Genomic DNA, 25,370 nt, shown 5'->3' with positions numbered 1-25,370 from the left:
CAGTGTCCTTTCCTCAGCCAGTGGTCTTTCCTACAGCTAATTCCTAATGTTTTACAGGATGCCTTACACATCCTGCCTTAGCAGCAGACTAATACCCGGGTTTGAATTACTATTGAATAAGCAGCAATGAAATCTCTATCAAAATAATCTGTAGTCCCAAAAACCACAAACAACAAAACAAGCGGAGTTGAACTAACTCAGCAAGACCATTTGTAGCATCAGGGACGGTGAGTCATTTTGCTTTTCCCTCCCTCAGCAGACTCCATCGCTGCCTCGCGCAGCCCCGGGGAGGGCAGGTGGAGTGGGTAGGGCATGACTTCAGAAAGTCAAAAAAAAAAAAAAAGAAAGTCGACATCACTCGGGTCACGTGATGCAAAGGGACCAATGGAGGCAGGTTCTGGAAAGGGGAACAGTTAAATTTGTAATTTTGGTTGTGTGAAACACTTCTTTGGGCCTCATAAACAACCACAGAACCACAAGTTGGGTACAGAGGCAGTCACACAAGAGCGGGTCCGGGATATTGGTCAGCAGGCAGGGCGAATCGTTTTGACTGCAAACCACAGAGTTTCGTAGAGTGGTAAGCATCATCAACCACAACCGATCCGCTATTTTTTTTTTCTTTTTAAGAAACAATTTCGGAGTTCTTTTAGCAAAAGAACCTTATAATCTACTTTGTGCTGCTCCTGAGGCACCGGGATAAAACAGCGTGATGGCTGGGAGGAGGGTGGTAGCAATGACCATGCTTCATTTTTCACTCCCCAAGGTAGAAGAAATCATATATTCCTTCACTGTAAAGAGAGAGTGAGTTTTAAAGAGGAAACAATGGCTTCAAACAGCATATTTGAGTCACTTCCTTCTTACCAGCACTTCTTGAGAGGTAAGTGCCATTCAGACTTTCTAAATATACTTTTTACTTTCCCATACTTAAGAAAATGCATGTCTAGAGAGTATCTGGGGACATTCTTGTAGTACACGCTTTTTCCCACTTCGGTTTTCTTTGAGGTGTTCTCATCGAAGCTAATATCTGAGCTTGCAGGAATACCATCTCGTTACTTATCCGTCCGTTAAAGAGATTATAACAAGGACTCATTTAAGCTCTTCAAACAGCCATTGCATGCTTGTGAACTTTCTCTCCATAAATCAAAGTGGGCTAGAATAACTCACGTGAATTACTGCAGATACAATAGCAGTAGCACAAGCCCTTTTGGATGCTTTTTGGCAGTATTAGGACTTTTTGAGCCACTGCCATGAAAATTGACAGCCAACAGCATACGACACATATTACAGGCTGAGGCGCGGGGAGCATACAGCCAGCAGAGCGTGATGCTGTCTCACTTACGCTACACCGTCAGCCTGGGTGAAGGCACGTTCACCGGGCAGAACTCAGAAAAAGCTTATAAACCTGCTGAAAGTTAGCTGCAACTCACGTGCCTTGGGAAAAGAAGCGGTGTGGATAAACTCAGAGTTTCTGTTGGTGCCACGCAGGTCTCAGATGACTGTGAATTATCGGCTGCAGCCACCCTTAGAGAAATAAAGCAATCCTGTAAAGGCTGGGGGGGGGGGGGGGGGGGGGATTGAAAGGCTTCACCCAGCAGTGTGTCTTTCTTCACCAGTGACCAAGAGGGCTCAGAGGCTCTTTCTAATGTTCTTACAACCCCCCGTGGAGCCAATGGTTTAGTCATGGGTTATTCATACGAGTGAGCCAGGGACTGGCACAAGAAACTTGTCCGCTTCCTCGTAACGACCTTCCTAAACAGCTCATGCTACAGCTGAACTTTTCCCCTTTCCAGGCAAGCCCTCTGGCCGCTCAAGCCCTTTATGCAGCAGGGCTGCACCCCTGCGGATGACAAGGTGCACAAAGCCCATCCGTCGCTCCTCCAGCTTGGCCGGGGCGCTGCCAGCGAGCAGCACTTCATAACTCTTTATAGTTACAGACTACAGTTTCCCGGCCTCGCTGGCGGTGTCGGCGTGAGTCATGAGTTATTCGCATTAATAAGCGGGGCCGGGGAATGCGGAAGGCTGGTCCCAGCTGCTGTGTCACAACAAGCAGCGGCTCCCGCCAGCACCCCGCAGCTCCTGTGGATCGGCGCTCTCTCAGTGGGATGCGGGCGGAAGGCAGCCTGCCAAAACGCTAGCCCGCTCTCCCGCTTTGCTTCAGTTCTTTACCCCCCCCTCCCCACCCCCACCCCCCGCCCCCACCTCCGTGTGTCAAAAGTTATTTGTACGTCTGTCTTTCCTGGCACCGGAGGGGAGCTGAAAGGCAGCGAGCTGCCCGCGTCGCTCGGGCTCGCCGCACCTTCTAGCCTGGGCAGGGGAGATGCTGAAGGGTGAGCAAGAAGTGGCGAACTGCTCTGCGGCGCTCGCAGCTGACATTTCCTCAGCACCCCGTACCAAGCAAAGGAAGCAATACTGCTAGAACAACAAGAAGGATCTTCCTGCATTTCGTCAGCCTTTTTATTTATTTTATTTTTTTTTTTAGCTCACCCAACTGTTTACTGTTTAATCTGTAGCACAGGAAGACTTATTGAGGAAATTTTGTGCTTCTGATAAAATAACAAACAGAGCGAACCTCACGGGGCAGTGCTTGCAGCGAGCGCCAGGACACGGCCAGCCCACGGGACGGGCTGGGGACGGCAGAGGCCGTATTGCAGGCAGGAGCCCAGAGAGCCTGAGAGCAGCTGGTTGGAGACCAAGGACCGATTTGTCCAGAAAAGGTGGAGTTTCATTAAAGCTGTTTGATCCAACCAGTGATTTAGCTCAACGGTCCAGAATGGGGTTTATCCTCCTCCTTATTACAGTTGTCTTAATTGCTGTTAGCATGATTATAGTACCAGTATTTTGCGTTTCTTCACGGACGATGCTAGAAGTCTTGCTAGGCGACAAGTCTTACGCTAGGTACCTTAATACCTTAAGTTATTCATCCAGTTTTGGCAGTGCAGGTACAGATCCTGGCACGTACCCAGCAGAAGCAGGATCAAACTCCTGCGGTACGGCGCTAGAAAAGCTTGGGCAACAGCGCTTCGGTTGAGTTGTAAAGCAAATGCTTCTTCGTTGCGAAAGGATATTGTGTTTGAATGTGGAAGGCTGTGACGGTTTTCCAGCAGTTCCCTTTTAGTTCCTTTCCTTACTCAAATGAACTTCGCACAATTTCAAAATCCTGGGTGCAGCAAAAGTAACGTTTGGGCTTCGGAGCAAGAAAAATAATCATCCCTAGGGGCGGTTGTTCTCACCCCTATTTCTCAATAGTGTTACAGAGACCGGTCATTCAAAATGTCAGAAACCGTCTCTTTTCTTTTTTTCCCGCCAAAATTTATTGCACTTTCTCTCTTAACTGAAATTGTGAGGTAAAGGGAAAAATAACAAGTTGTTTTCTGCCGTGGATTTCACTTTATCAGTCCATGCAGTTCACTGAGAAGGAAATCCATAACTCTTTTTTAGCCTGATGCTATGTGAAAATTGGGAAAAAAGAGGGGAGTGGGGAAGCAGAACCATTGTTCCAGCCCCTGCGAGCAGTGACAGACGTAGAAAGCCTGACATATTAATTGAATGTGGTACACCACAAAGGATATGGCCCTTTTTCTATCACACCACACCAGGTCCTCGCTTCTGCCACTAGGTAAAGAAATGAGGATTACACTGAAACCTCCAGTGGCATGCTCTGCAGGCTGAACACATTCAAATGTTTACTGGCTCTGCTTTTAATGACGGCCTCATTTTCCTAATGGCCTCTTTCAGTTTACGGTGTGGGCTTGGTGTGAGGAGTACAAGGTGTCTTGCTGCAGCGCAACCCACAGAAAAACATCACTCCGTGATCTAGAACTGCATCAGCAAGGTTGTAGTTTAAACTTTTATTCCAGCAAGATTCGTAGCGTAAGGATGGATTTCCTGGTTTTACTGAGGGTTTGATGCAGATTCACGTGTATTGGCCGCGTCGCCACAGTGATGTGTTTTGGGCAGGGGGACCAAAACGAGACCTGTTGGGAAGTCTTGTGTTAAAGCCTGCATATATAGTTTTTAAAGGATGCCTAGATAATTACATGGTATCGCCCCACCCCATAACTTCTTTTAACTTCTTAAGGGTGTTAGACTGTTCTGTAATGTTTCCTAATAATTTTGCTTGCAAAGGAAGACATAATAACTAATCTTTTTGCAGGGTTTTTATGGGGCTCTAAATAGCACGAAGCATAATATTTTCCAGAAGGGCACTTTTTCCTCCTTTTTCCTTTTGCTGCAAGGTCTAATTATTTCAATATGCAAAGAAGGTTACTCCTAGTTTTGCCTTTATTGTATTTATTATTAATTAATCAATCAAGGCAACAAAGACTTATGGTGCAATATTTTTTTTGATTTCTTATCAAATGGAAATGAACTCCAGCAGAGCACTTATACAACACGGAAAAATACACTGTGCATACTTTCTTCTTAGTTCTAATATGCCAAGTAGTGCCCAGCCATTGTGGGTTTCTTCCTTTGCTAAATAAAACTGTAGCAAGAAGCTCTTCCTGCTCTGAAAGGCTTCCCTGCCTGGACCCGTGGACACCTGTAACTAAGCATACTGCTTCTTGTTGGCTCTGACTTGCCTTGTGATGGGATTTACCTTGGTAGACTCCTAAAGTCCCTGGTGCTGCGTGTGAGCAGAGGGGGTGAGGTGATTGGAGGCTCTCTGTTATCCAAGGCTATACCTGCAGTCTCACACCGAGACCTCCCTGGAGTAAATGTTTGTCTGCAGAGGGTGCTGAGTGAGGAGCGGGGTAGCAAGTCGATAATGATTTCGGCCCTCTAGAACTGGTGACATTAGCAGAAGTGGTCATACACTAGAAGTAACTCTGCCAAAGGCACGTGTCTCTGGGAGATGCGCGGTACCCAACGCTGCCACGCGTTTTCATTCACTCGCCAAGTAGAAGAAACCTACACAGTACCATAAACTACGCTGTCACTGTGTAGGGGAGAGAGAAAGTTTTCCAGCATTTTTGCAGACTGCCTGAGCTGTAACAAAGAGTTAATTTGTGTCAGCATTATAAAATACTAACTGCATCTCATGAATAGGAAATTGAACTAAAGCTCATAAAAACCTTGGCTTACTAGAAGAAAAAACTTGCACAATGTCTGATTTACACAGTCTTCTCTCTGTTTGAGCCTTTTTTTTTTTTTTTTTCTCACTTAAAAGCCTTGAGAAACATTGTGAGACCTGAACACAGGAATTCCTGTGAAGCAAGGGGTAAAGTATCTGACAGAGATGAATACACTGCTTTGGTAAGATCAAGAGATTTTATCCCAGGCCAGAATATTAGACTGAGTGTTTAACTAGTCACGCTTAGTGTAGTGATGTGTTGTGATGACAGTCTTTGCAAGGACTTGGGGTTATGGCTGGCTTGCAAATCTCCCAGACTGGCTTGCCCTTTATCATGTGGCCATTAATAAGAAATTGTTGGATGGCAGCTCTGCCTTGGACCGTGTTTTAGTGCAAGAGCCAAATTCCAGCTCTGAGGTGGCTCTCTGGTGGGAAATAAAAGTATCATCTTCCCCACACTGCCAGTGTATGCAATACAAAAAGAAAATAAACCGCGGTTTTTTCACGACCAGAAGATAATCACGGTTTAGTTTGACTGCTAAGGCATGACCCTAAAAGAACAGTCTGCTTATCTTTAACTGCATATGAAGGCCAGTGATATTGGCAAGTTTATGAAAGGAATTTATGAACTCCTTAAGAATTTTACTTCAGAACGCAGAATGAGTATCTATCTGCATCATCCTGTTATTCGAGAGGGGAGAGTTTATACCTAAACCAAGAATGGCAAAGAAATTACTACTCTTGGATTTAGAAATAGCATACTTGCTTTTAAAAGCTAAGCAGAAGCAACCCTAAGGAAACAGCAAAGGCATTTCTCTGTAAAACCATGAGGTTGTTCCACCAACAGGAGAAGCTCACCTGACTTTGACACCCTGCCACAGGCAGAGGGGACTCGCTGGGTCCCAGCGGTCTCTGCTGCGCCTCCGAAGCTGTGCCCGGAGGTCGTGCAGGGATGTCAGCCTAAGGTCCTCGTGTGCTGTTGTGGAGAGCAAGGAAGAAACGCAGAGCCATCTCAGGAGCTCAGGGGGAATGCCACTGGCCACAAAAAGTCAGGGTGGGCTGGTGCTCCGCAGAAACTGCTGGCCGCAGTGCCTCACTATGTCATAATTTGCGGTTGCTCGGCCCTGTGACAAGAGAGGGAAACCTGTCCTCCTCCTGCGCTCATGGGGTAAGGGTTTGCTCATAGGAGGCTGCCGCAGGCCACCTGGCTGGCACTGCTGGCTCGGTGGAGGAGGAGGGATGCACCACGCAGCTACAACAACCTCCATCGCAGGCTCGGGCTGCTTGTGCCGAAACGCGTGGGTGCCTGATGGGCTTGCTGGGAGAGGGCGGCGGTACGGGTCCAGCAGCCCTGGCAGGAGGGTAAGGAAGAAGTAGCCCTGGCTCGGGGGTAAGAGGATGGATTGAAGCCGGCTGGAGAGGGGCCACCCGCTCTTTGAATCCAAACTTCGCCTGGCACCTCTGTCTTCCCCGTGCCAGGGCAGGCCTCCTGGATGCAGGGTGTGAGTTTAAATTGGGGTGTGGGGCGTTTCAAGTGGGGTGGCTGCCGTGAGCATCAGGCTGTGCACAGGGGCGAGGGACTCCAGCATGCAGTGGGGGAGCTCAGGACAGGCCACGCAACCCCTCCACTGCAGGGGCATGAGCCTGACGGACTCTCTATGTTCCTGCAGATCACAGTGTGCAAGGATGTGTCTGCTCAGATATTTTTTTTCAATATTTTTTTTATTTCCTTGTGTTTTCTGTTTGTTTGTTTTTTCATGAAGCATCTCAGATATAGTCAGCTCATCCACTCACTCCTAATCCTTTCTCTGTGTTTAGTCAAAGGGATAAGGTATGGTGGAAATTTTTTAGACAGTGGGTTATTACAGCCTAGAACTAATTCCCATAAAACACCATTGAAACCAAGAGTTTAGCAGGATTCATAAAACAGCTGGATCTGTATATAGTTAACAGGTTCTTAATAGGTACCAGCCAGGTAAAGAAAAAATAAGATTTGGAAGGGTTAAATTCTCCCATCATTTCTCACTGCCCTATTTCAGAGCACAAACCGACCTCTGTTAAAGCTTGGAAAGAAAGCTTCCCATGTAAGCAGGTCTGTCATCTACAAAATGAATTGTGGCTTCCTCCAAGACATCTGGTACTGGCCACAGAGAGAGACAGGCCACTGGCGAGGTGAATCACTGGTCTGAGAGAAGGACAAGAAAACATTACACCGCCTTCATTACCTCTTCGGTCATCTTAAGAGAATGGATAATATTTGTATAGACTTGAGTCAGCTTCCCAAAGAGTAGATGAGTAGTAGGGATATCACCTCTCTGAGGTGCAGTAATGAACTGTACGGGGTGACAACAGAGGTGGCATTTGGAGCAGCAGAGCACCTACAAATGTCTACATGATGTTGGTGAAGTCTATGCATGCACCGGCATATCCACAGTAATACCACAAGCAAGACACATCATTCTTGCTGCCAGTGGAAAGGAGCCTAGAGATTAAATATACAGATTCCCGATGTAATCAGTTTTCAAAAGAAATGCTTTTTCTTCCACTTGGGTTCAGCAAATTAAGGCCTGGGCTTACAACCAAGATACATTTTAGTCCAAAACATCAAATTTTCTATAAAGATGTATTCAGACAATTGAAACAGGGAAAAAAAAAAAAGGGGGGGGGCATAGAAGAACTGACTTTGAAAGCAGGGAAGCAGAGAGCGACGGTAGCTGCTACCTGGTAGAGTTTCCAATTCATCTTTAATACTGTCCGCAGGGCTCACCACTTCTGCTTGCAAGTGAAACTCTGTGAAATTGGGTAGTTTCACTTCATGAAGATCTGTGAGAACATTTTCTCCAGCTTTGATCTATCTGGGTTGGTTTTTTTTTTTTCAGCCTGTGCTTTTTGTTTTGAGTTTCTGATTCCAGTGAACACAAAAGCAGTCCAAGTCAGGGGCTTGGGGCTTTTTCTTTTGCCTTCTGAGTATTATGTCTTGCAGTGTGTTTTCTGTTGCCTGGTTTCACGCTGAAGCTGTGATTTTGAGATGTGCTCAGAAGCTGCCCTTAGGTAGGGTTTTGACTAAGTTGAAAGGCTTACCTCTCTTACAAATTTTTCCATGAATGTGGTGCGAAGAAACTTGAAACCTGTCAAGTTTTACGTGATTTGCTATAAAAATTTCACTCAGCTGCACTTAGGGCAAGCCCTGCGATCCTCATCAAATCAGCAACCTCAGAAGGCGTTCACCCGGCCCTTCAAGTGCCTTTTTGCTGTCTTTAAAAGAGAAAGATGACCGTTTGTGAAATACCTTGCATGTTGGGAGCGAAGCGGCGCAGCGTGGGGCCGAGCATCAGTTTCCTTTGTGACAAATTTCTTGCACCTTCCCGGCCCCGCCTGCATCTCTCACAAACCCATTTTCTAGCCGGTTTTATGGCATACACCTGCGCTGCGCCGGCCAGACATGTGCCTCAGAGGTATCGTGGCATTTACAGAAGCCTTGAACAAGCACCGAAGGATGCCGAGCTCCGTCAGCGTCGCTAAAGGTCGCGGCAGTTGCCTGCTTTGGCAAAGGCAAGAGCTGGGAGCGTGCTGAGCGGGGGCTGAGAGCGGGGTGTCACAGCCTCCCCAGTGGGCAGAGCAGCCTCCTTGCCTGTCAGCGCTCAGGTCTCTATTTATACTCGCTGCAGCGCCAAAAGGTAGTGCAAGGCAAGCTGGCACAGCAAAATGAAAGCTTTCCTCTGTCTAGCAAGGATAGCACAGACAGATGCAATCGCATGGGTGTAAGCCACCGCCAGCCAACCCCTGGGAGACGTCGGTGCACACCATGGTGGTGAGCGGGGGCGGGAGGTGTACCTCTGGGTTTTCACTACTGTTATTATACGGGCTGGGTAGATTTAAGCTAGCACTGCTTTACTCCCACATGCCTGCAAGCACGCTTCCCCTTTTCTCTGTAGACGTGACCAGGAGCAAAAAGCACGCCCCAGAGCCAATTCTTGGGATAATATCCTGGCTCCACCCAGACAGGGACAAAATGGCCATCAGCTGCAGCGGGCTAGGTCTGGCCTTCCAGAACAAAGCAACCCACTAGAAAAACATGAAGGTGAAGTCGTGAAGAAGACAGGAGGTGAACTCTGAATGCCAATATCGACACGAGGGCTGAAAGAAACGTAGCATTAAGGTGCAAGTGTAATTCATGTGACTCCAAGTAGAAGAACTATGGCTTGAGAATGGAAGTTTTTACCTCTTTTACCTAGGAAATATTGGTGTGGAACAACGATTTATGGCATACAATGCATGGTTGTAGAGGGACCTTTGAATTGTCTGGGATTTTTTCTCTGGTTGGTAACTGTTGGTTTGTACTTGGCTTGTACATCAAGGGTGTACACCTCATTCAGTGGACAGATGAGGTGTATTTCCTCACTGAGCAGCGAGGAGAGTCTCTGAAAGAAGCACTCTTCAGCATAGAATCATAGAATAGTTTGGGTTGGAAGGGACCTTTAAAGGTCATGTAGTCCAACCTCCCTTGCAATGAGCAGGGACATCTTCAACTAGATCAGCTTGCTCAGAGCCCTATCCAGCCTGACCTTGAATGTATCAGCATGTACCATGTACCAGCATGTACCATCTCCTGGTCTTATACAGGACAGAGAGGGACAGGACTTCCATGAGTGCAACCACAGCTTTGGAAAGCAACCCTAAAAGTGTTTTCCAAGTAAGAGGCAATGAGGAGGAGGCCTCATCTGTGCGGTCAGTCTCCACACAGCAAGGCTGCCATGGCTGTCGACCATCTGTCCATGTCGCACACCATCCTGTGTAGGATACTGATATGAGACTACATGCTACACCCGGTACATAGGAAGTGCGATTTATTTTACAATACAGTTACTAGATAATATCGGACTTCTGTAAAATGCTTCTGTTTTTCAGGACCTACATGTAAATGATCTATGGGTTTTACATAGGTCAGGTGTAACAGAATTCATATCTGGAAGATATGCTCAAGTTAAGACCTCATTAACCCCATTTGCACAGGGGTCAGCAAATCCATTACTGCAATATAGAGTGGTTGAATTGCTCCTAAATACATTGTCCAAATGCTTTCCAAAGAAATTCAGTACCACTTTGTCCATCGCATCTCTGCTTTGGGGCAGGGAGCTGCAGAGGTTACTTCATGAGTGGTCCTAAACGGACCTACATCCATCAGATCGCTGACCATGCTTCTACACCAACCTGATTCCTGGTTTGTTGCCACCATTTCATCTGAACCGGAGCTTGGGGGGCAAATAGCATGTGGAAAGCATTCTGCTTATGAGTCCAGCTAGGGAAATGGGGTGAGCCTGGAGGACTCATCAGGTAGGTTGCCCTCTTGCTAGAGAAAGGACAGTAGAGAGACCTGCTGTGTGGGTTGTCCCCCACGTGCTTTCTAAGGACCTCCATTGACACAGCCTGGAGAGATGGCCACATCTGAAAGGAAAAAAAGACACCTTAGTCTCTGTAACGATTCTCTCTTTAGCTTCTGCACCAAGACTGTCAAAAGCAATAATATATGGTGCTGAACACCCACACATTTTTTTACACTAAGCATAAAATAACTTGCATATTGAAACCAAGATTCAGGTCTCATATATGAAAAGGAACTTATTCTGGCTGTACCTCACTGCATCAGAGAAAATTATTTGCTTTTCTAAATGAAACGGAGTGTTTCAAGTATGGTATGTTGGGCTATTGTGGAAACTAAAGAATGGTGAAAAGAAAAAGTGATAGGATAAACTTCTTGAGTTCAAAAGTGGTGAACCACTTAAATTCTGGTGTAACAATCAGAACTTTTATTGTTGTGTTGTTTTTTTTCTCCTAAGAGGGATTGTAAGGCAAATATTCCTTTTTTTACAGTTTCGTACACAGTCCAAACAACCTTGAGTACTACTTTTGAGGAGTGATATTATTTTGCACTGATGTTTTTAGTGGCATGTATTTTATGCTATGCAGCAGAAAAGCTACATTAGCCCCAAACAGCTCCTTTCTTTTACTACATGTGAATAATCTTTACCTGTATGAACATTTTTGTACCTATGTAAGTCCATTCCTATTTGGGAGAGTGCTCTGCTGTAACTAGACATGTACCAACACGAAGAGGGATTTATGGCTCCCCTGTGGGGTGAAGTTATGTCATTAGACAGATGTGTATATGAGGACAAGGTTTACATTTTCCTGGGGCAATCAAGGCAGCCCAGTATTTTGTGTACATGGCACCTGATCCAAGAGTCAATGAAACCAGTGGAACGACCTGGGTGACATCCTTGGACATTGGATTAAGCCTGTGATGGCTGTTCTCCTCCAGATAAAGGTGTTAACAACCTGAGGTCACATCACTGACAGCCCGGGTCAGCGGCCGCTTTTCACACGGCTGCCCTTAAACCCTCGCACACGTGAAATACGGAGGGGTGAGGCTGGGTCCCCTTCCGTGTCGCAACCTGCCTTTTCTTTGGAGGGATGCCCTGGCCCTTCCTGCCGTCTTTCACCATGCTTGCAAGAGTTGCCAAATAAAAAATGGCACCGTGCAAGTTAGAGATCGCATTTCCAGCCATCCACTGACGGGCCAGCTCCTTTTCACAGGCTCCTTAGGGCAGCCCCCTCCCGCTCCTCCCCCCCAACACCTCCATGCTTTGGGCACATCCCCAGCCCGCGTGGAGACAGGCAAAGCAGCTCCCGAGGCCCACGTCCTCCAGGTTTCGGTGTGTTGCTGCTTTGACTAAACCACACCAGCTGGAGATCAAAAGCGCCCTTTAAACAGAAGCGGTCGGAGGTTTTTCAGGCTGTCTCGTCTCCCCTTTCAGCCGTCAGAAAAGCCCGTGCTAGCCAGCGGGATTAGGAAATTCAACCGACCCCCGCTGTGTCCGAGGGGATTAGCTGGTGTCGTACAAGCTCAGGGCAGTAGGTGGACAAAGAGAGCTCCCTTGGTCTGCCTGCAGCTTTTGTGGAGTCCTGCAAAGGGCATCGGGGAGCCAGGGCATCCCTGCTCCCTGCCCGTCCTGCCGTACGGCTGGGCGACGGCTTCCCCACCGGGCACCTCCACCCGCCCTCCGCTCAGCTCAAAATTAAGAGCAAAATCTCACATTTTGCTCCGCAGTACCTACGGGTAAATAGGAGCTCCTATCCGCCGCAGCAGCAGGGTTTGGCTTCACAGCCCTGGGCCAGCTAAAATAAGTAGAGGGAGGAGAAAAGATCTTTCTCAGTAAACAGTTTTTCAACACGGTTTTCATTTTCAGCTTCTGAGTTATTCTCTGCCTGTCAGACATGCTCTCATTTATTCTTTGCTAATTTCTTCAGCGAATACTGCTCAGTCTCCAGCTTGTTCATGAACAAATCCTGGTATACCGCGCAGTCCCCACAGGAGACACTTCCCTGCACGAGTCACACAGCTGCCGACCGAGCAGCACATACGGCTCGGTAGGTTTTCTCCCATGTACGTGACTTAAGCCAGTAATTGAGCATTCCTCCCTAAAACTGTATGTAGCCTTCTCTGAAGCCTAAGGTTAATACAACTTGTTCACACAGCCATCTCGGTAAAAAAAAAACAACAAAAAAACAAACAACAAAACATCCAAAACATGATTTAACAGAAATTTGTTGTCAGATTCCAACTTGTTTTCAAAGAAAAACATTTCACTGTTCCCCAAATACCTTTCTGTCTGAAATCCCTCAGTTGTTAACATCTCAGCCCCTTTTCTTGCAAGTTCTTGTTGGATTTTTTTTTTTTCTGCAGGAATCGCAAGCAACATTAAGGCATCCCTTATTTGAAACTGCAGTTCAAAGAGAGATTGAAATCAGAATTAGAAAAATAACCTATATAAAAACATTAGCTGTCTTATTTTAGGAGATAATTAGCTGTAGCAAAGTTTCCCTCACTTATTTTACCTTGGTGAGAAACCAAACTACCTTGTCATTGAGGTTTTTATAAAATGCTGCTGTGAGCAACATTTGCCACTAACAAATTAACCCAAACATTTCAAGTGTATGACTTACATCGCTAATTTTGCTGTGAGTTTTCATTTCTGCATCTGGAGACCAAAATGCCTTTAGTTATCACACAGTGAAGGAAAAAAAAAAAAACAAAAAAAAAAACAACAAACAAACACATAGATCATATATTTGTCTGCATGAAAAAAATCTGTACCAAGCATTTGTTTCCAGAACCCAGTACAGAAAGGAGGATGAGAAAGTCAGGAAGGGAGCAAGAAGGGGAAGAAATATTTTATTGTGTGGCAGAAGTGGCGTGCCTGATTTGGCCCTTGTGTTAGCAAAGGTACTTTACCTCATCAAACCTCTGGGACATAGTACTATTTCCACTGGGTACTGCATTTTCCAGCTTGCATAGGGCATACTCCATACTCGATTTCGGGGGATCGGCGGGTGACGGAGACACCAGCCCCAGCTGCTGACATTTGAGATGCAGGTGCTTGGAGCTGCCTTGGCCAGCCAGCCGGGGCCAGAGTAATGCAATATAGGCAACTCCCACAGGTTGTGCTCTGAGAATAATCCACTGGCATTTGTTCGGGTTTTTTTAGAAGCCGGTGTTTAGAAGCTTGGTGTTTGAACCAAGTCCCCCGTTGTTCCTAACGTCATCCTACGGGCTCATTAAATTATCGACCTTTTCTTCACTGGTATCTTCCCACTTTGGTTAGAATTAGAGGGATACAGGTGGCCAGAAGAAACCGTGCTCCTGTGTCTAGCACCTGGTACCGGCCCCCTTTGATCATGGTGTCTGCAGCCTCATTCCTTTCCAGTTGACACAGAAAGTCAGAAAGGGATGGAAGGACTGGCTTCTTGTGGAGCTGGTATGCAATCCTACTCTTTAATTTTTAAGCTTGCCGATAGTCCTAAAGACAACACATTGTGTATTTGGTCCTTTCTATGTAAGTGGTGAATGCCCCTATAAGGTTTCTGATTTTTTTTCTGAAACCTCAAGTTTAGTACGGGGAACCATGGGATAAACCGGTGTGTGTTTCTGCGGGTTCTTGCTTTCCTTTTTCCAGCCTCTCCTAGAAGACTTCTGCAGGAGACTCAGCCTGTTAGTTTAATTTTGGTAATGCAATGAAACCAATGCAGAGCTCGAAGGTGGTGTGTGCTGGGTGTGGGAGGGAGAACAGAGGTAGGAAAAAGAGAAGTATTTCTAGACTAGTTTCTTAGCCGCTTGCATTTTCATGTGTAGCATACATTAATAGATGTGAAACTTGGTAGGCAGCTTGAGTCAGAGTTCTGATGCAAGTTATGATGTGGTAGATAAAAAGTGATGAGGATATTAAGCTAGAGGGTTTGTTCAAGTACTAAAGAGTATACCTGCAGGATTTTTTTTTCTTTTTTAATCCTAGCATTACCTTTCAGTGTGCCTTACAATTAATAAACAATACTAATCATGCTGGCTTGCGTTCTGCAGGGGATATCAGCACAGCATTGGGGATGGCCTCCACCAAACCAGAAGCCCTTTACAGCATTTGCAGTTACTTTCTTTATGAAACTTAATGTTGGACCTCTGTGTTACTGTGCCTGAGCCCCGTGCAACGTTAGGATGCTAACGTGAGACCTTTTTAGTGTCGTTATTTGGGAAATACTTGGAACTGGTGCATACCAAGACCTGTCTCGAGCCACAGTGGATGCTAATGATGTAACCAGTGACATCATAAATGTTTTTGTCGTGTTATTAAGGAATTGTTGGGGAAGCACGTAGGATAGGGATGGATCTACCTCAAAAGCTATGGGTAATTATGCTGTGTATATTGACTCTATTAAATCCAAATGCTCTCATTGTGTTGTTAATGTGTGAGCCTTCCCCACAACCAGTGTAGTGTGGTGAAAAGCTGTCATGCTACTGGGGTTGTAGGAAACTTCTCATGAGAATTTGTCGCGTTCTTTTCTGGTAAGCCTTGCTTCACTGGGAAATTTCAAAAAGCTAATTTGGGTTGTTTGATTGAAAGCGTGCAAAACCGCTAAAAATCTTCTCCATGGAAATGTTGGGCTTATGGTAAAATTTCAGACGGAAGCAGCCCGCATTATGAATTCAAGGCAAGTCTAGTTTGATACATTTAAAAAGCCAAGATGTGCTGTCCTAGGCAGAACTAGTGAAGGCTGATTTCCTACAGACGCGGGTCTTGTGGCTGCATTCTCTTACATCCGATAAGGCTTTAATCTGATTGAAGGTTTTTCTCTTCTTGAGGAATCTCTAAAATCTCTCTTGGGTGCCCTTCAGCTGGGAGCACTGACAGAGCCTCTCTGCTGCTGCCATATTTCGCGAAAACCATAGGAATTTAAGACAACTACTGCTCTATCGAATTTAGTTAAAGTTGACCCACAAACCAGAAAAGCTAGGGGAAATGCAGAGAGGATGGGAGAGATCACATAAGCACTGCCTCCACAGCAAAGCAGGCTGATAAAGGAGCTTTGCATTTCAGTTTGGTGTGCACTGGACCCAAGTGATACACAAAGATAGTCAAATATATTCAGAAGCTGCTTAAACTACTCTGGCAATAGCACGTTCCTCATCTTCACGGATGAAGAAGCAGGGAAGAGCGGTCATATCGGAAACCCGGGGGAGAGAGAAGTGGAAACAGAACCTCAAATTTTTTGACTTACAGTTCTGAGCCCCACTATCTACATAATGATCTCTTGTTTGCTTTGAATTTCAAATCTGATCGCATAGATGTTTTCATCAGAAAGTTACCTTAGCATTACTCATTATTTCAGGGCCATCTCCAGCTGCAACCGGGCAATCCAGTTCAAATACCAAACCATAAAGCAAATCCAGGAAAAAATGTTTCCCAATTACTTTTTAGCAGCAGACGAACTTGAAAATATTATGAGCTGTTTGTGGACAACAGGGGAACAGGAAAAGAAATAAGACTGGCAAACAACTTGTGATACAAGACTCATTCAGCACGTTAGAATTTCAGATCCAGGAGGAGCGGTGCAGCAGGGTTTTTCTCCAGCCTGGCTTAGCACCACCTTGGCGGTCGGTGATGCTTTGCACCTCCCTGTGCCAGCAGAGCAGGAGGGACAGCAGAGGGTAGGGAATAGGGTACAGTTCAGTCCTACCAACCCAGCTGGAAACATCGCTGCTTGGAGACTTCCTAAAAACCTCCCGGGGTCCAGCAAAGCTGGAGGTTGGTGTTGTGGGACAGGGAGATGTGAGAAGAAACTACGCATCCGTGTAGAAGTGTTTCTTCTTTTCTTGCAGATAATATTTCAAAAGGAATGCTTCATTTTCCTGAAAATTGCATTCTAGAGCTATATTTCTTTCTGCTTTCTCTCGTGTTGATCTGCCACAGCACTGGGCAGTGCCAGAAAAGCTCACAGGTTAGGAGGCCCTGCTGTGGCTCTGCTGCCGTTGGCATGGGCTCCACCTCTGCCGACAGAGGCTAACCTTTGGCCAGGCAATTATCAGACCAGGGGCAGAGCGTGTTTTGCTTTTCCCATATCTAACTTCTGAGTAGAAACCCAGGCTGGGTTTCTCTCACTTGTTTGCAGAGACAGCAGGCTTCTCCATAGGACAGCCCAAGCGACCTTGAAAAACAGAATGTGCTTCTTGAGGAGCCTGAGCAGCAAAGCTTGGTGCAGGGTTTTTGCTAACATTGGGGCAAAAAAGGGCAGTAGGAGCTGCTCAGCAACGGCTTCGGGAGCCCTGGCTCTGCCACAGGCTCTGGTGCTGCTGGCTGTGAGGGCAGTGGTTCCTTTGCCTCCTCTGGTAGCACCTTCATTCAACCAGTCCTGCCTGGTGCCTTCGCTCCAGCCCGTGCAGGGGGACAGCACAGAGAAGAAATCGTGCTATCCACATCCCTGCAGCCATCGTGCCGTGGCAGGTCAGTGGCTGCTGCACAGACCGGAGAGGAGATGAGCAGCCTGGATGTGCCCTTTGTGCCTAAACGTAGCACAAGCACCTCCTTAATAACTGCTTTTAGGTGGAATAATTAAAAAGCGAGCGAGATGGAAGCTCAGCCTTTCCTTTCCGACCCGGCCAAGCCTGTACCGCCTGCTTCTTGTTTTGCTCGTCAGCGGAGGGCTGCAGGAAGGAGATAGGTCTGTCCCCTCCGCGGCGCCCTGCCCGGGGTGCACCTGAAGCCGCCCTCCCCGGGGGCGAGGAGAGCCGAGCATCCCCGGGGCGGCGAGAGGGACCCACATCGCCCCTCGCCCCGAAGTTAGGGGGGAAGCTGTCAGCCCCAGCGGAGGCATCCTGTTTGTTGAAAAACAAGTGACAGTTGAAGAAGGGTTGCGAGAGCGAGCAAACCGCAGCCCCTGCGCGGGGCTGATAACAGCCCTGCGCCGCTTTTGCAGCAGTTCCGTCCCTGCCGAGTGCCGGTGGCGGGGGGGGGGAATGGGGACGGCGTGAGCCTCGCCAGCACTTTCCTGTTTCGTGCTTTTTTTTCCCCGCCACCGTTTCTTGCTGTTGAGTTCTGCCGCGTTTTTTCGGTTACTCGCTGGTTTCTCAAAAGGGCCCTCCCCTGCCTGCTGTGCACGGCATGCCGCGGGCAGCCGGGCTCCCTCCCAGGGCTGAGCCGGGGGGGGGGGGGACACACAGGGCCCGGTGTTTCAAGAAGGCGGCTGTAAATAAGTGCTCTTAAAAGTGTGTACCTGTCGCAGCTTGGGGTTTCCGAAGTTTGCACCCACGCCTGCCTCCTTGCCGGCGCTCCTCAGCCTGAGATCTCGGAGCACTGTATGAGGCTTTGTTTAACCCCACGTTCAGAGCACATCTGGAGGAGACCAGAACCGGTAACGCAAAGGGAAAAAGCGTTTTCGGGCTCGAAGGCCTGCGGTTGGGCAAATGGCTCTGTAGTTAAATCTCAGTGCAATGCAGACTTAGACCCCCCTTCTGCAACCGTGCGTGACTTTATTGCCGTGACCATCGCTGGCTCCCTTCGGTCTGATGGGAACCTCTTTTGCGGTGGTGAAGTGCGTGCATGCGTGCGTGTGTGGTTTCTGTTTGCGGTATGAGGAGCCCTGACTTTCTGTACTACGATGTAAATGATGCTACTCGCCTCTTCAAAGCCAAGCACACGTGTAAGGCTCAGAAAGCTCAAGCTCACAGATACACAGGCTACAAAAGTCTCGGACATGTGTCTCTCCCTCTGCAGGAAGCCAGGACTTTCATCGGGCTTCCCATGACTTAGGTTTACTCAGTTTTGAATGTCTCACCTTAAGGTTCAGCCATGCGTTAACATAAATGGCTTTCCATTCTTTTTCTCTGCTCAGAACGCTGGGGCTAGCGGTAAAGGGGTTTTCTTTCTTCAACACAGAATGCTATTTTTTTCTTCGGCTTTGCATAAAATTAATCAATATTATCAGAGCGCTCTTTCTCCAGAAAGATATCTCAGGACATGCTTTAAAACTGCTTGACCAGCATTCTTATCGGCATCAGTTACATAATCCTGATAATTTTTTTTTTTCCGTTTGCTAAAAGATGGGCTTCTAGTACGGAATTCAATTTTCAGGAAAAAAATATGTTGGAAAATTGCTTCAATAAAACGTTGATTCTCTTTGTTCTTATAAAATAACAATAACAATAATAATAATAATAATAATAATAATAAAAGTGTGGACAGCATTTTAATTTCAAATGCTGCCAAAACCACTAGCTTTTGAGTTTCACGGTCTTCCCTGTGACTTTGCCCTCTTTCCATTTTCTAACGTGCTCTGCTGCTGTGCTAGGAGCCGTACAAATGTACGGGAAAGCACCCTCAAGAATTTACGCCCAAGAAACCAAATTGAAGATAGGTGAAAGGTATGGGCTTACTGGACCACTATTGTTGAAACTTGGTTTGTGAGAAGCCTGAAATGAAACAAAAAGATAAAAATGGTGTTGGCAAGAGCTAACGTCAGTCCCACAAGTGTGTGGAGGAAGTTATAGAGAGCCCTCTGTAAGGCAAGGCTGTCTGAAGTCACCTCGCTCTCCACAAACTGCTCTCCGCCCATGCTTTTACTTCTCTCCCGGCTGCAACAAAAGTTCTCAAATGCTTGGGCTTTCTTTTATTGTTTCTGTCCCTGTTGCAGTCTGTCTCATTCCAGCCCAAATACTGGGATCCCTCACGCCCTCACAGGGCTCTGTGCTGTGTGGGTTCCCTCCCCAGGCATGTGTATGCTCCTCTCCCCTCTGCTCCTTCCCAGGGCAAGACCTTTCCTGGCCCCGGCTCCTTGCCCTGCTCTCAGTGGAAGCATCACAACATGCCCTCCTCTGCGGCCACCTCCTGCCCCATCGCCTGTTTTGTTACCCTGCTGTAGAGCTGTCATGGCCTGCGCGGTCCCTTCTCTTCTCCCTCCCACCTGGTAACGCATTTTCTGGGACTGCCTACCCCTATCTTCCTCCCTGCTCGGACCATGGGAATTCTTGCAATTGTTTTTTTTGCCTTGTAAGTGGGGAACCCCCAAGAAATGCTTCTGCAGAGCTCAGACTTTAGAAGGGCATTGCTATTCACATGCTAGCAAGCATTTAGAACAGGATCTCCGAAGGCATCTAAGCAAGCCACCACTAACTTACACATCCCACTCCCTCAGCCGCTCTAAGTCTCGGGGCTCACTGCTGCATCTCTCAGCATAGCAAGTTGTGATGAGAAAGTGGAATTGGGATTCATAAAAGACTGCTGCTGGATCAAACTCACCAACTCCAGCTTACTTGAGGCTATTTTTTAAGTGACGGAAAATGAACTGTGCTTTCCCGTGTTATTTATTGTAAGTAAGGGAAACATACATGATCTTCTGTAGTTAGTAACCCATCTGCATTGGTTTCTCTTTTAAAAAGTCTTTTTCAGACTTTTCTTTCCTTGCCCACACAGCATACTTGGAGAACAGGGCAAACAGTGAGCTGCCTCTTTAGCTGTTGGAGCCAATTAGCAAAAGTTGCTACAAACAGATGTTCTAGCCAGTGGCAGTTTTCCAAGGTTTGTTTTCCTTGTCTTTGAATGTGAAGTCAGGAGGTGAAAAACAAGCTGGCAGCTCACCATTCCCAACCCCCTTCCCACCCCATACACCTTGGGGTGGCGGAGGATCCCCCAGAGACCGGGGTCCCACAGGGACCTACACTCAGCTGCTGCGAGTGCACCAGACCCCCGTCCCAGCCGCCCCGGCCAGCCAAGCGACCCGGGCTACGGCACTGCTGGCCTCACTTAATAGAGACACTCTTGCTTTACATGTGGTGGCAGCTTCATATTTTGCTGGCGTGAAAAGATAGCCTTTTGGTGCACGGCTTGCTCTTGCGGAAGCCTCTTGCACCCCTTCCAAGATAAAGGGTGGAGAAACTTCCAGGTTATCCAGACAAAGATTTTACAAGGAAGAGTTTAAGGGTTGCAGGTTACTTGCTCTGATGGGTTTTGAGTGCTGTAGTAATAAGGATTCTTTCCATCCCTTCCCTTAGGTCGTTGACCGGGAGAAGTTATGGTTAAGGTTTTTTCCTTAGCGTTCAGCAAGTTTCTCTCCTTTTCATCTAAGCCGCCTAGTTACTGTAGACTATTACAGTTCATGAGCGTGTGTTCGCAGTATACAATATAGAGGTATGTATACACGTGTGTGTATGTATAGGTATGTCCATACACTACACATGTGCACATTGTATTTTATTTACTTTACACCCTAAATAATACCTCTTCTGTGTTTTACACCCTCTAAGCGTTTGCAGGATGTGCTGACCGTGCCGTGTACTCATTACTCATCCAAGCTGTCCCCATAAACCCATTCCCCGAGCCTGCTAGCCACACACTCCCCCAACCACTTGCTTGCCCTGCTGCGAGGGACTGTGGCCAGCGCAGCACCCCCGCAGCCCGTCCCCTGGGCCCGCCGGGAAGGCGGCTGCAGCAGAGGTCCCCCTCACATTTCTCACACTATCTCTCGCCACCGATGTGCGCGACAGTGCCGCACTTTGCCACGTGCCGGGGGGACTGCGTGGAGGTGCGGGGTTGGGGGTGGTTTTGCATCGCATGGCTGCGGGGGGGAGTCGGGGGAAGAAAGCGGCTCCTTCTGTAGCCCCGTGATGACGGCTACGTGAGCTAGGAGCCTTGATGCTGATATTTTACATCACTTCTGGGACCTTGAAGGCTGGCCTAAATCAGCCTGTAACAAAGCTGGCCAGCAGTCCTCTGTAAAAACCCCAAAAGGGATCTTCTCTGAGGAAGGTGTTCTTCTCCCCCAGGCTGGCTCAGAACATCCTCTGAGGTGCTGTGACCCCTCTGTTTCGGGCACTTACTCCTGTGTGTGGATCTGCTAGGTGGACAGGGATGAGTGAGATGTCCGGAGCGCCTGCTCCAGTGCTGGGAGGGAGCATGCATGAGGGTGAGGAGGAGTCAGGGGTGGGAAGTGGGAAGGAAAAGTCTGAGATGAGCTGAGACAGGGCACAGAGCACTCACAGGGGGCTGCCCTCTCGAAATAACCATCATCTTGCAGCCCAAATAAAGACCAAAATACTCTGGTTTACATACTTCCCTTCACCCCCTCCTTTCAATTCACAGCTGCAGTCCCAAAATCAGAGTAGGTAATAATCACTTTATTCTGAACTGAGACTAGTTCTCCTCACTGAGCTGGGTGCTGGATATGAGCAGATGAAATAAAGCATCCCTACCTCAGACAGTTTCCCATCTTTAAAAAAAAAAAAGCCAGAGCCAACAAATGGGTGTGCAGGAAGCCGAGACAGGCTGGCAGTTTTTGTAGGTACCACAGGGAAGGACTTGCAGGGGGACAACGGGACAGCATCGCAGGTGCGCAACAAAGTGAGGGCAGCGTAGGGGAAGGGTAGAGGCATTTGTTTGAAAAAAATCTCCTAAATGGTTGGGTAACAGCACGGGGCACCGCAGGCTGAAGAGTGGTGCATTTGGCCCTTTGAATCCCAAAAGGCAGGCGATAAGCGGTGTGGGGCGGGCTGCGAGCCCATCTTTACGCTGTGGAGGGAGCACCACGGGCATGCGGCTGTGCTGCTGGCTGCCCTGTCTGCCCGGGGATCAGAGGAATAGTGCGGCACACCGGGCGCTGCAGAGCTAACAGAATCACAGAATCACAGAATTTTCAGAGTTGGAAGGGACCTCTAGAGATCATCTAGTCCAACTCCCCTGCTAAAGCAGGATTGCCCAGAGCACATTACTCAGCACTGCATCCAGGTGGGTCTTGAAAATCTCCAGAGAAGGGGACTCCACAACCTCCCTGGGCAGCCTGTGCCAGTGCTCTGTCACCCTCACCGTAAAGAAGTTTTTCCGTGTATTTGAACGGAACTTCCTGTGTTCTAACTTGTGCCCATTACCCCTCGTCCTGTCACTGGGAACCATTGAAAAGAGCCTGGCTCCATCCTCCTTCAACCCACCCTTTAGATATTTGTACGCCATAATAAGGTCTCCCCTCAGCCTTCTCTTCTCCAGGCTAAAGAGTCCCAGCTCTCTCAGCCTTTCCTCATAAGGCAGATGCTCCAAGCCCTTAATCATCTTAGTTGCCCTTCGCTGGACTCGCTCCAGCAGTTCCCTGTCCCTCTTGAACTGGGGAGCCCAAAACTGGACACAGTATTCCAGTTGTGGCCTCAGTAGTGCAGAGTAGAGGGGGAGAATGACCTCCCTCGACCTACTGGCCACACTCTTCCCTATGCAGCCCAGGATTCCATTGGCCTTTTTGGCAACAAGGGCACACAGGCGGTGTGTTTCTCTCCCCATTCCCCCACCAGCACCGGGGTAATCCCAGGCTGTGCCTTGGGTGATGGAGCTACCAGGTGTGTGCGTGGTGAGTCGCAGTCCTCCCGAGCAGGTGAGAATAGTCACTGGCCTTTCCCCAGAGGATGCAGTGCGGAGCGGTCCTCCCCGGGTGCTACAAGTTGGCACTCGGTACCTCTCTGCACAGGTCCCCAAAGGAGCCTGCTGGTATCTGTTGTCAACATCAGTTCACTTTGCTTTTATTTACCCTTTCTTGTCTGTCAATGGAAAAAGCTGCTCCTCAGAAGACAACCGTAGTCAGCCGCTTTGACTTTATAGTGCCGTGATTAGCTTTGATTTCATCTTGCAGTTACCAGAAGCGTGAATGTGATGCCATTTGCCCCGATGAGTTTCATAGAAAGTGAAGCTGCAAAAAGTATTAGGTTTTCTCTTGTGGGAAGGCAAAAGCCACGTACACCACTAATTCCACCACAACCATTCCTTGGTTGCTGACGATAGCAGGCTGGAGGTAAATGGGGTACTCTGCTGGACCACAGATAGGGCTAGCTGACCTCATTATTTCCAACAGCATTTCACATTTATTTTGCCTTATTCCCACCACATCCTTTTTTTGCATTTGACAGAACAGCAGAGAAGCGCAGTGGTGCCACCCCTCACCTCCCAAAATTAGCAGCCATGCTGTGGGAGAGAAGCACAGTGCAGGAGGCTGGAGTAGAGAGCTGATGGTGCGTGGGGAAAAGCTTCCATATGCACTTGCGGATGGGCCTTCCCCGGTTGGAGCACTTTTGGGTTTTTTATTTAAATTTTTTAGTCTTCTTCCTAGAAAGTATCTCTTTACTAAAATGCGGTAACAGAGCTAGGGTTGGAAAGAAGCATGACAAATCTTAAAAGCTTGAAGTTCAACCAAAGCCTGCTGTAGGCATGAGATGGCTGTGAACTGTGAACTTCTATCAGTAGGTTTTCAAACAGACTGTATGGTGGTTCATTGTCTATTCCCTACCATCTAATTTGCAATACAAATGGCTTTCTCCTGATAAGGGTTTTCCACTCAAATGACCACAAAAGCCATTATTTGTTAACAGGAGCTACCGTCAAAAATAAGTCTGTTTCCCTTACAGGACTAGCTAAAGGAAAAGTGTCACTATTAAACACCTCTGTAACGTGTTACTGTCTCAGAATATTTTGTTTTCTTAGCAGGAAACCATATAGAAGACAGTTTGTATTAATGACTATCCTGACAGAGCCGTTCCACAGGGATTTCATTAAAACCCGAGATGTATCAACTCTTCTGGAGAATTTGTCACAAAGCCTTTGTGGCAGTTCCAGACCATCTCTTCAAATGAAGATATATCCCTCCTAGACTATTCGTGGGTATCCCTGGTTCTCTAGATGCAAAGGTACCCGTTAAAGGCAGTGTTTTAGGATGAAGGATATTTGGTAGCTGCTACAGTCAGCTCTTCTGAATCAGCTCTTTTGGTAAAGGCCAGGGCTCAAACGAATGTCCTCCTCCCTCTTTTCTTAACGTTACTGAAGGTCATTGCATTTCTTGGGAAGCCACGAAGGCCATACCAGTGTTGGCAAACCTGGAAGTCCAAACCCTCTGTGCACCGATGGGATGGAGCGGAAGCAGCAAGCCTATACCCCTCCCCAGGGAGCCTGGCTAATACCTGACAGGTCTTTTAAGGAGAAAGGGCAATTCACGTACCCGTTCCGTGTTGGTTTAGGAGCAGGCTGTGGGTGAGGGAGGATCCAGGAAGGATCTTGCTTGAGGGGAGGCAGTTGCCAGATAAGCCTTGAGCTGAGCTGCCCAGTGGGCACAGCAAACCCACAGTAGACTAAGGCATCGGCTAAGGGGTCAAACCTGGCTCACATCCTCGTCAGCTCTCCATGCAACAGGAGGGCACAGAGAGAGCTGCTCACGCTGTCCTTATCCGGTTTGCAAAGCTGGGTCGCTTATTCTAGATGAGTTACGTGGTTGGTGCCGGTGGCCTGGATGCACGGCTTCCTAGAAACCACAGGGCAAAGGCTGCTTACTGTGCGCTTGGTGAGCGCCTCCGGGTAGTTGGGAGCTTTTTATGCAGTGCTAGAGCATATATTTAAAAAAAAAGTCCCTGAAATGGAAGTGCATGAATTCTACGAATTGCTGTGAATCAGCCTCTGGTAAGCTTACAGCCGAGTAAATGAGGAAACACAGTGTGGCTCAGCCTGTTTGGGCGCTTTTGGGCTTTGTGGCAGGCTGCAAGCAGCTAACGCCGCTCTGCCACGGGGATTTCGGAGCAATCCCTGCTGCTGTCCCGGTATGCCTTACGGAGGGTTAGGAGCAGGGGGAGGGGAGGCTCCGATACGTTGCTGTGCCGTCACCCCTCGAGTAGATGAAAGTTTCTCCTCTCGTATAAGAGGAAGCTGCCGGGGAGCAGCCTCACCTGCCTGGAGGACAGGTGCACTCGCTCGGGGCGGGAGATGCTGTTGTGAGCTCCCCTTTTCATGTGCCTTCACTCCAAAGCGAGCCGATGCAGCTGATACAGAGGAAGGCCAAACGTTTGTAGGCGGGAAAAAGGCATAAAAGATGTGAAGACAGATAGCTGCAAAACTAAGGGCTGTTCTTCCTAGTTTAAAACAAACAAACAAAAAAATATCTCCGACCTCTACGAAACGGTTTT

General features: G+C 47.8%; 1 protein-coding gene across 1 annotated transcript in view; it reads left to right on the top strand.

Moving 5' to 3' along the window:
* Window positions 1-518: 518 nt before the first annotated feature.
* The window catches only part of RUNX1 (RUNX family transcription factor 1), a gene marked incomplete at its 3' end in the record, with an annotated part of 171,403 nt that continues 146,551 nt past the window's right edge, over window positions 519-25,370 (top strand). The window contains exons 1-2 of the mRNA XM_082481958.1: window positions 519-577; window positions 764-877. Of these exons, the coding sequence (XP_082338084.1) occupies window positions 823-877 (55 nt within the window). The 5' untranslated portion in view covers window positions 519-577; window positions 764-822. The remainder of the gene's footprint in view (window positions 578-763; window positions 878-25,370) is intronic.

Source organism: Vanellus vanellus (assembly GCF_965231255.1).
Source record: "Vanellus vanellus genome assembly, chromosome: 1".
Lineage (NCBI taxonomy): Eukaryota > Metazoa > Chordata > Aves > Charadriiformes > Charadriidae > Vanellus > Vanellus vanellus.
The sequence above is the reverse complement of the archived record's forward strand: the minus strand, read 5'-3'. Positions and strand labels throughout refer to the sequence as shown.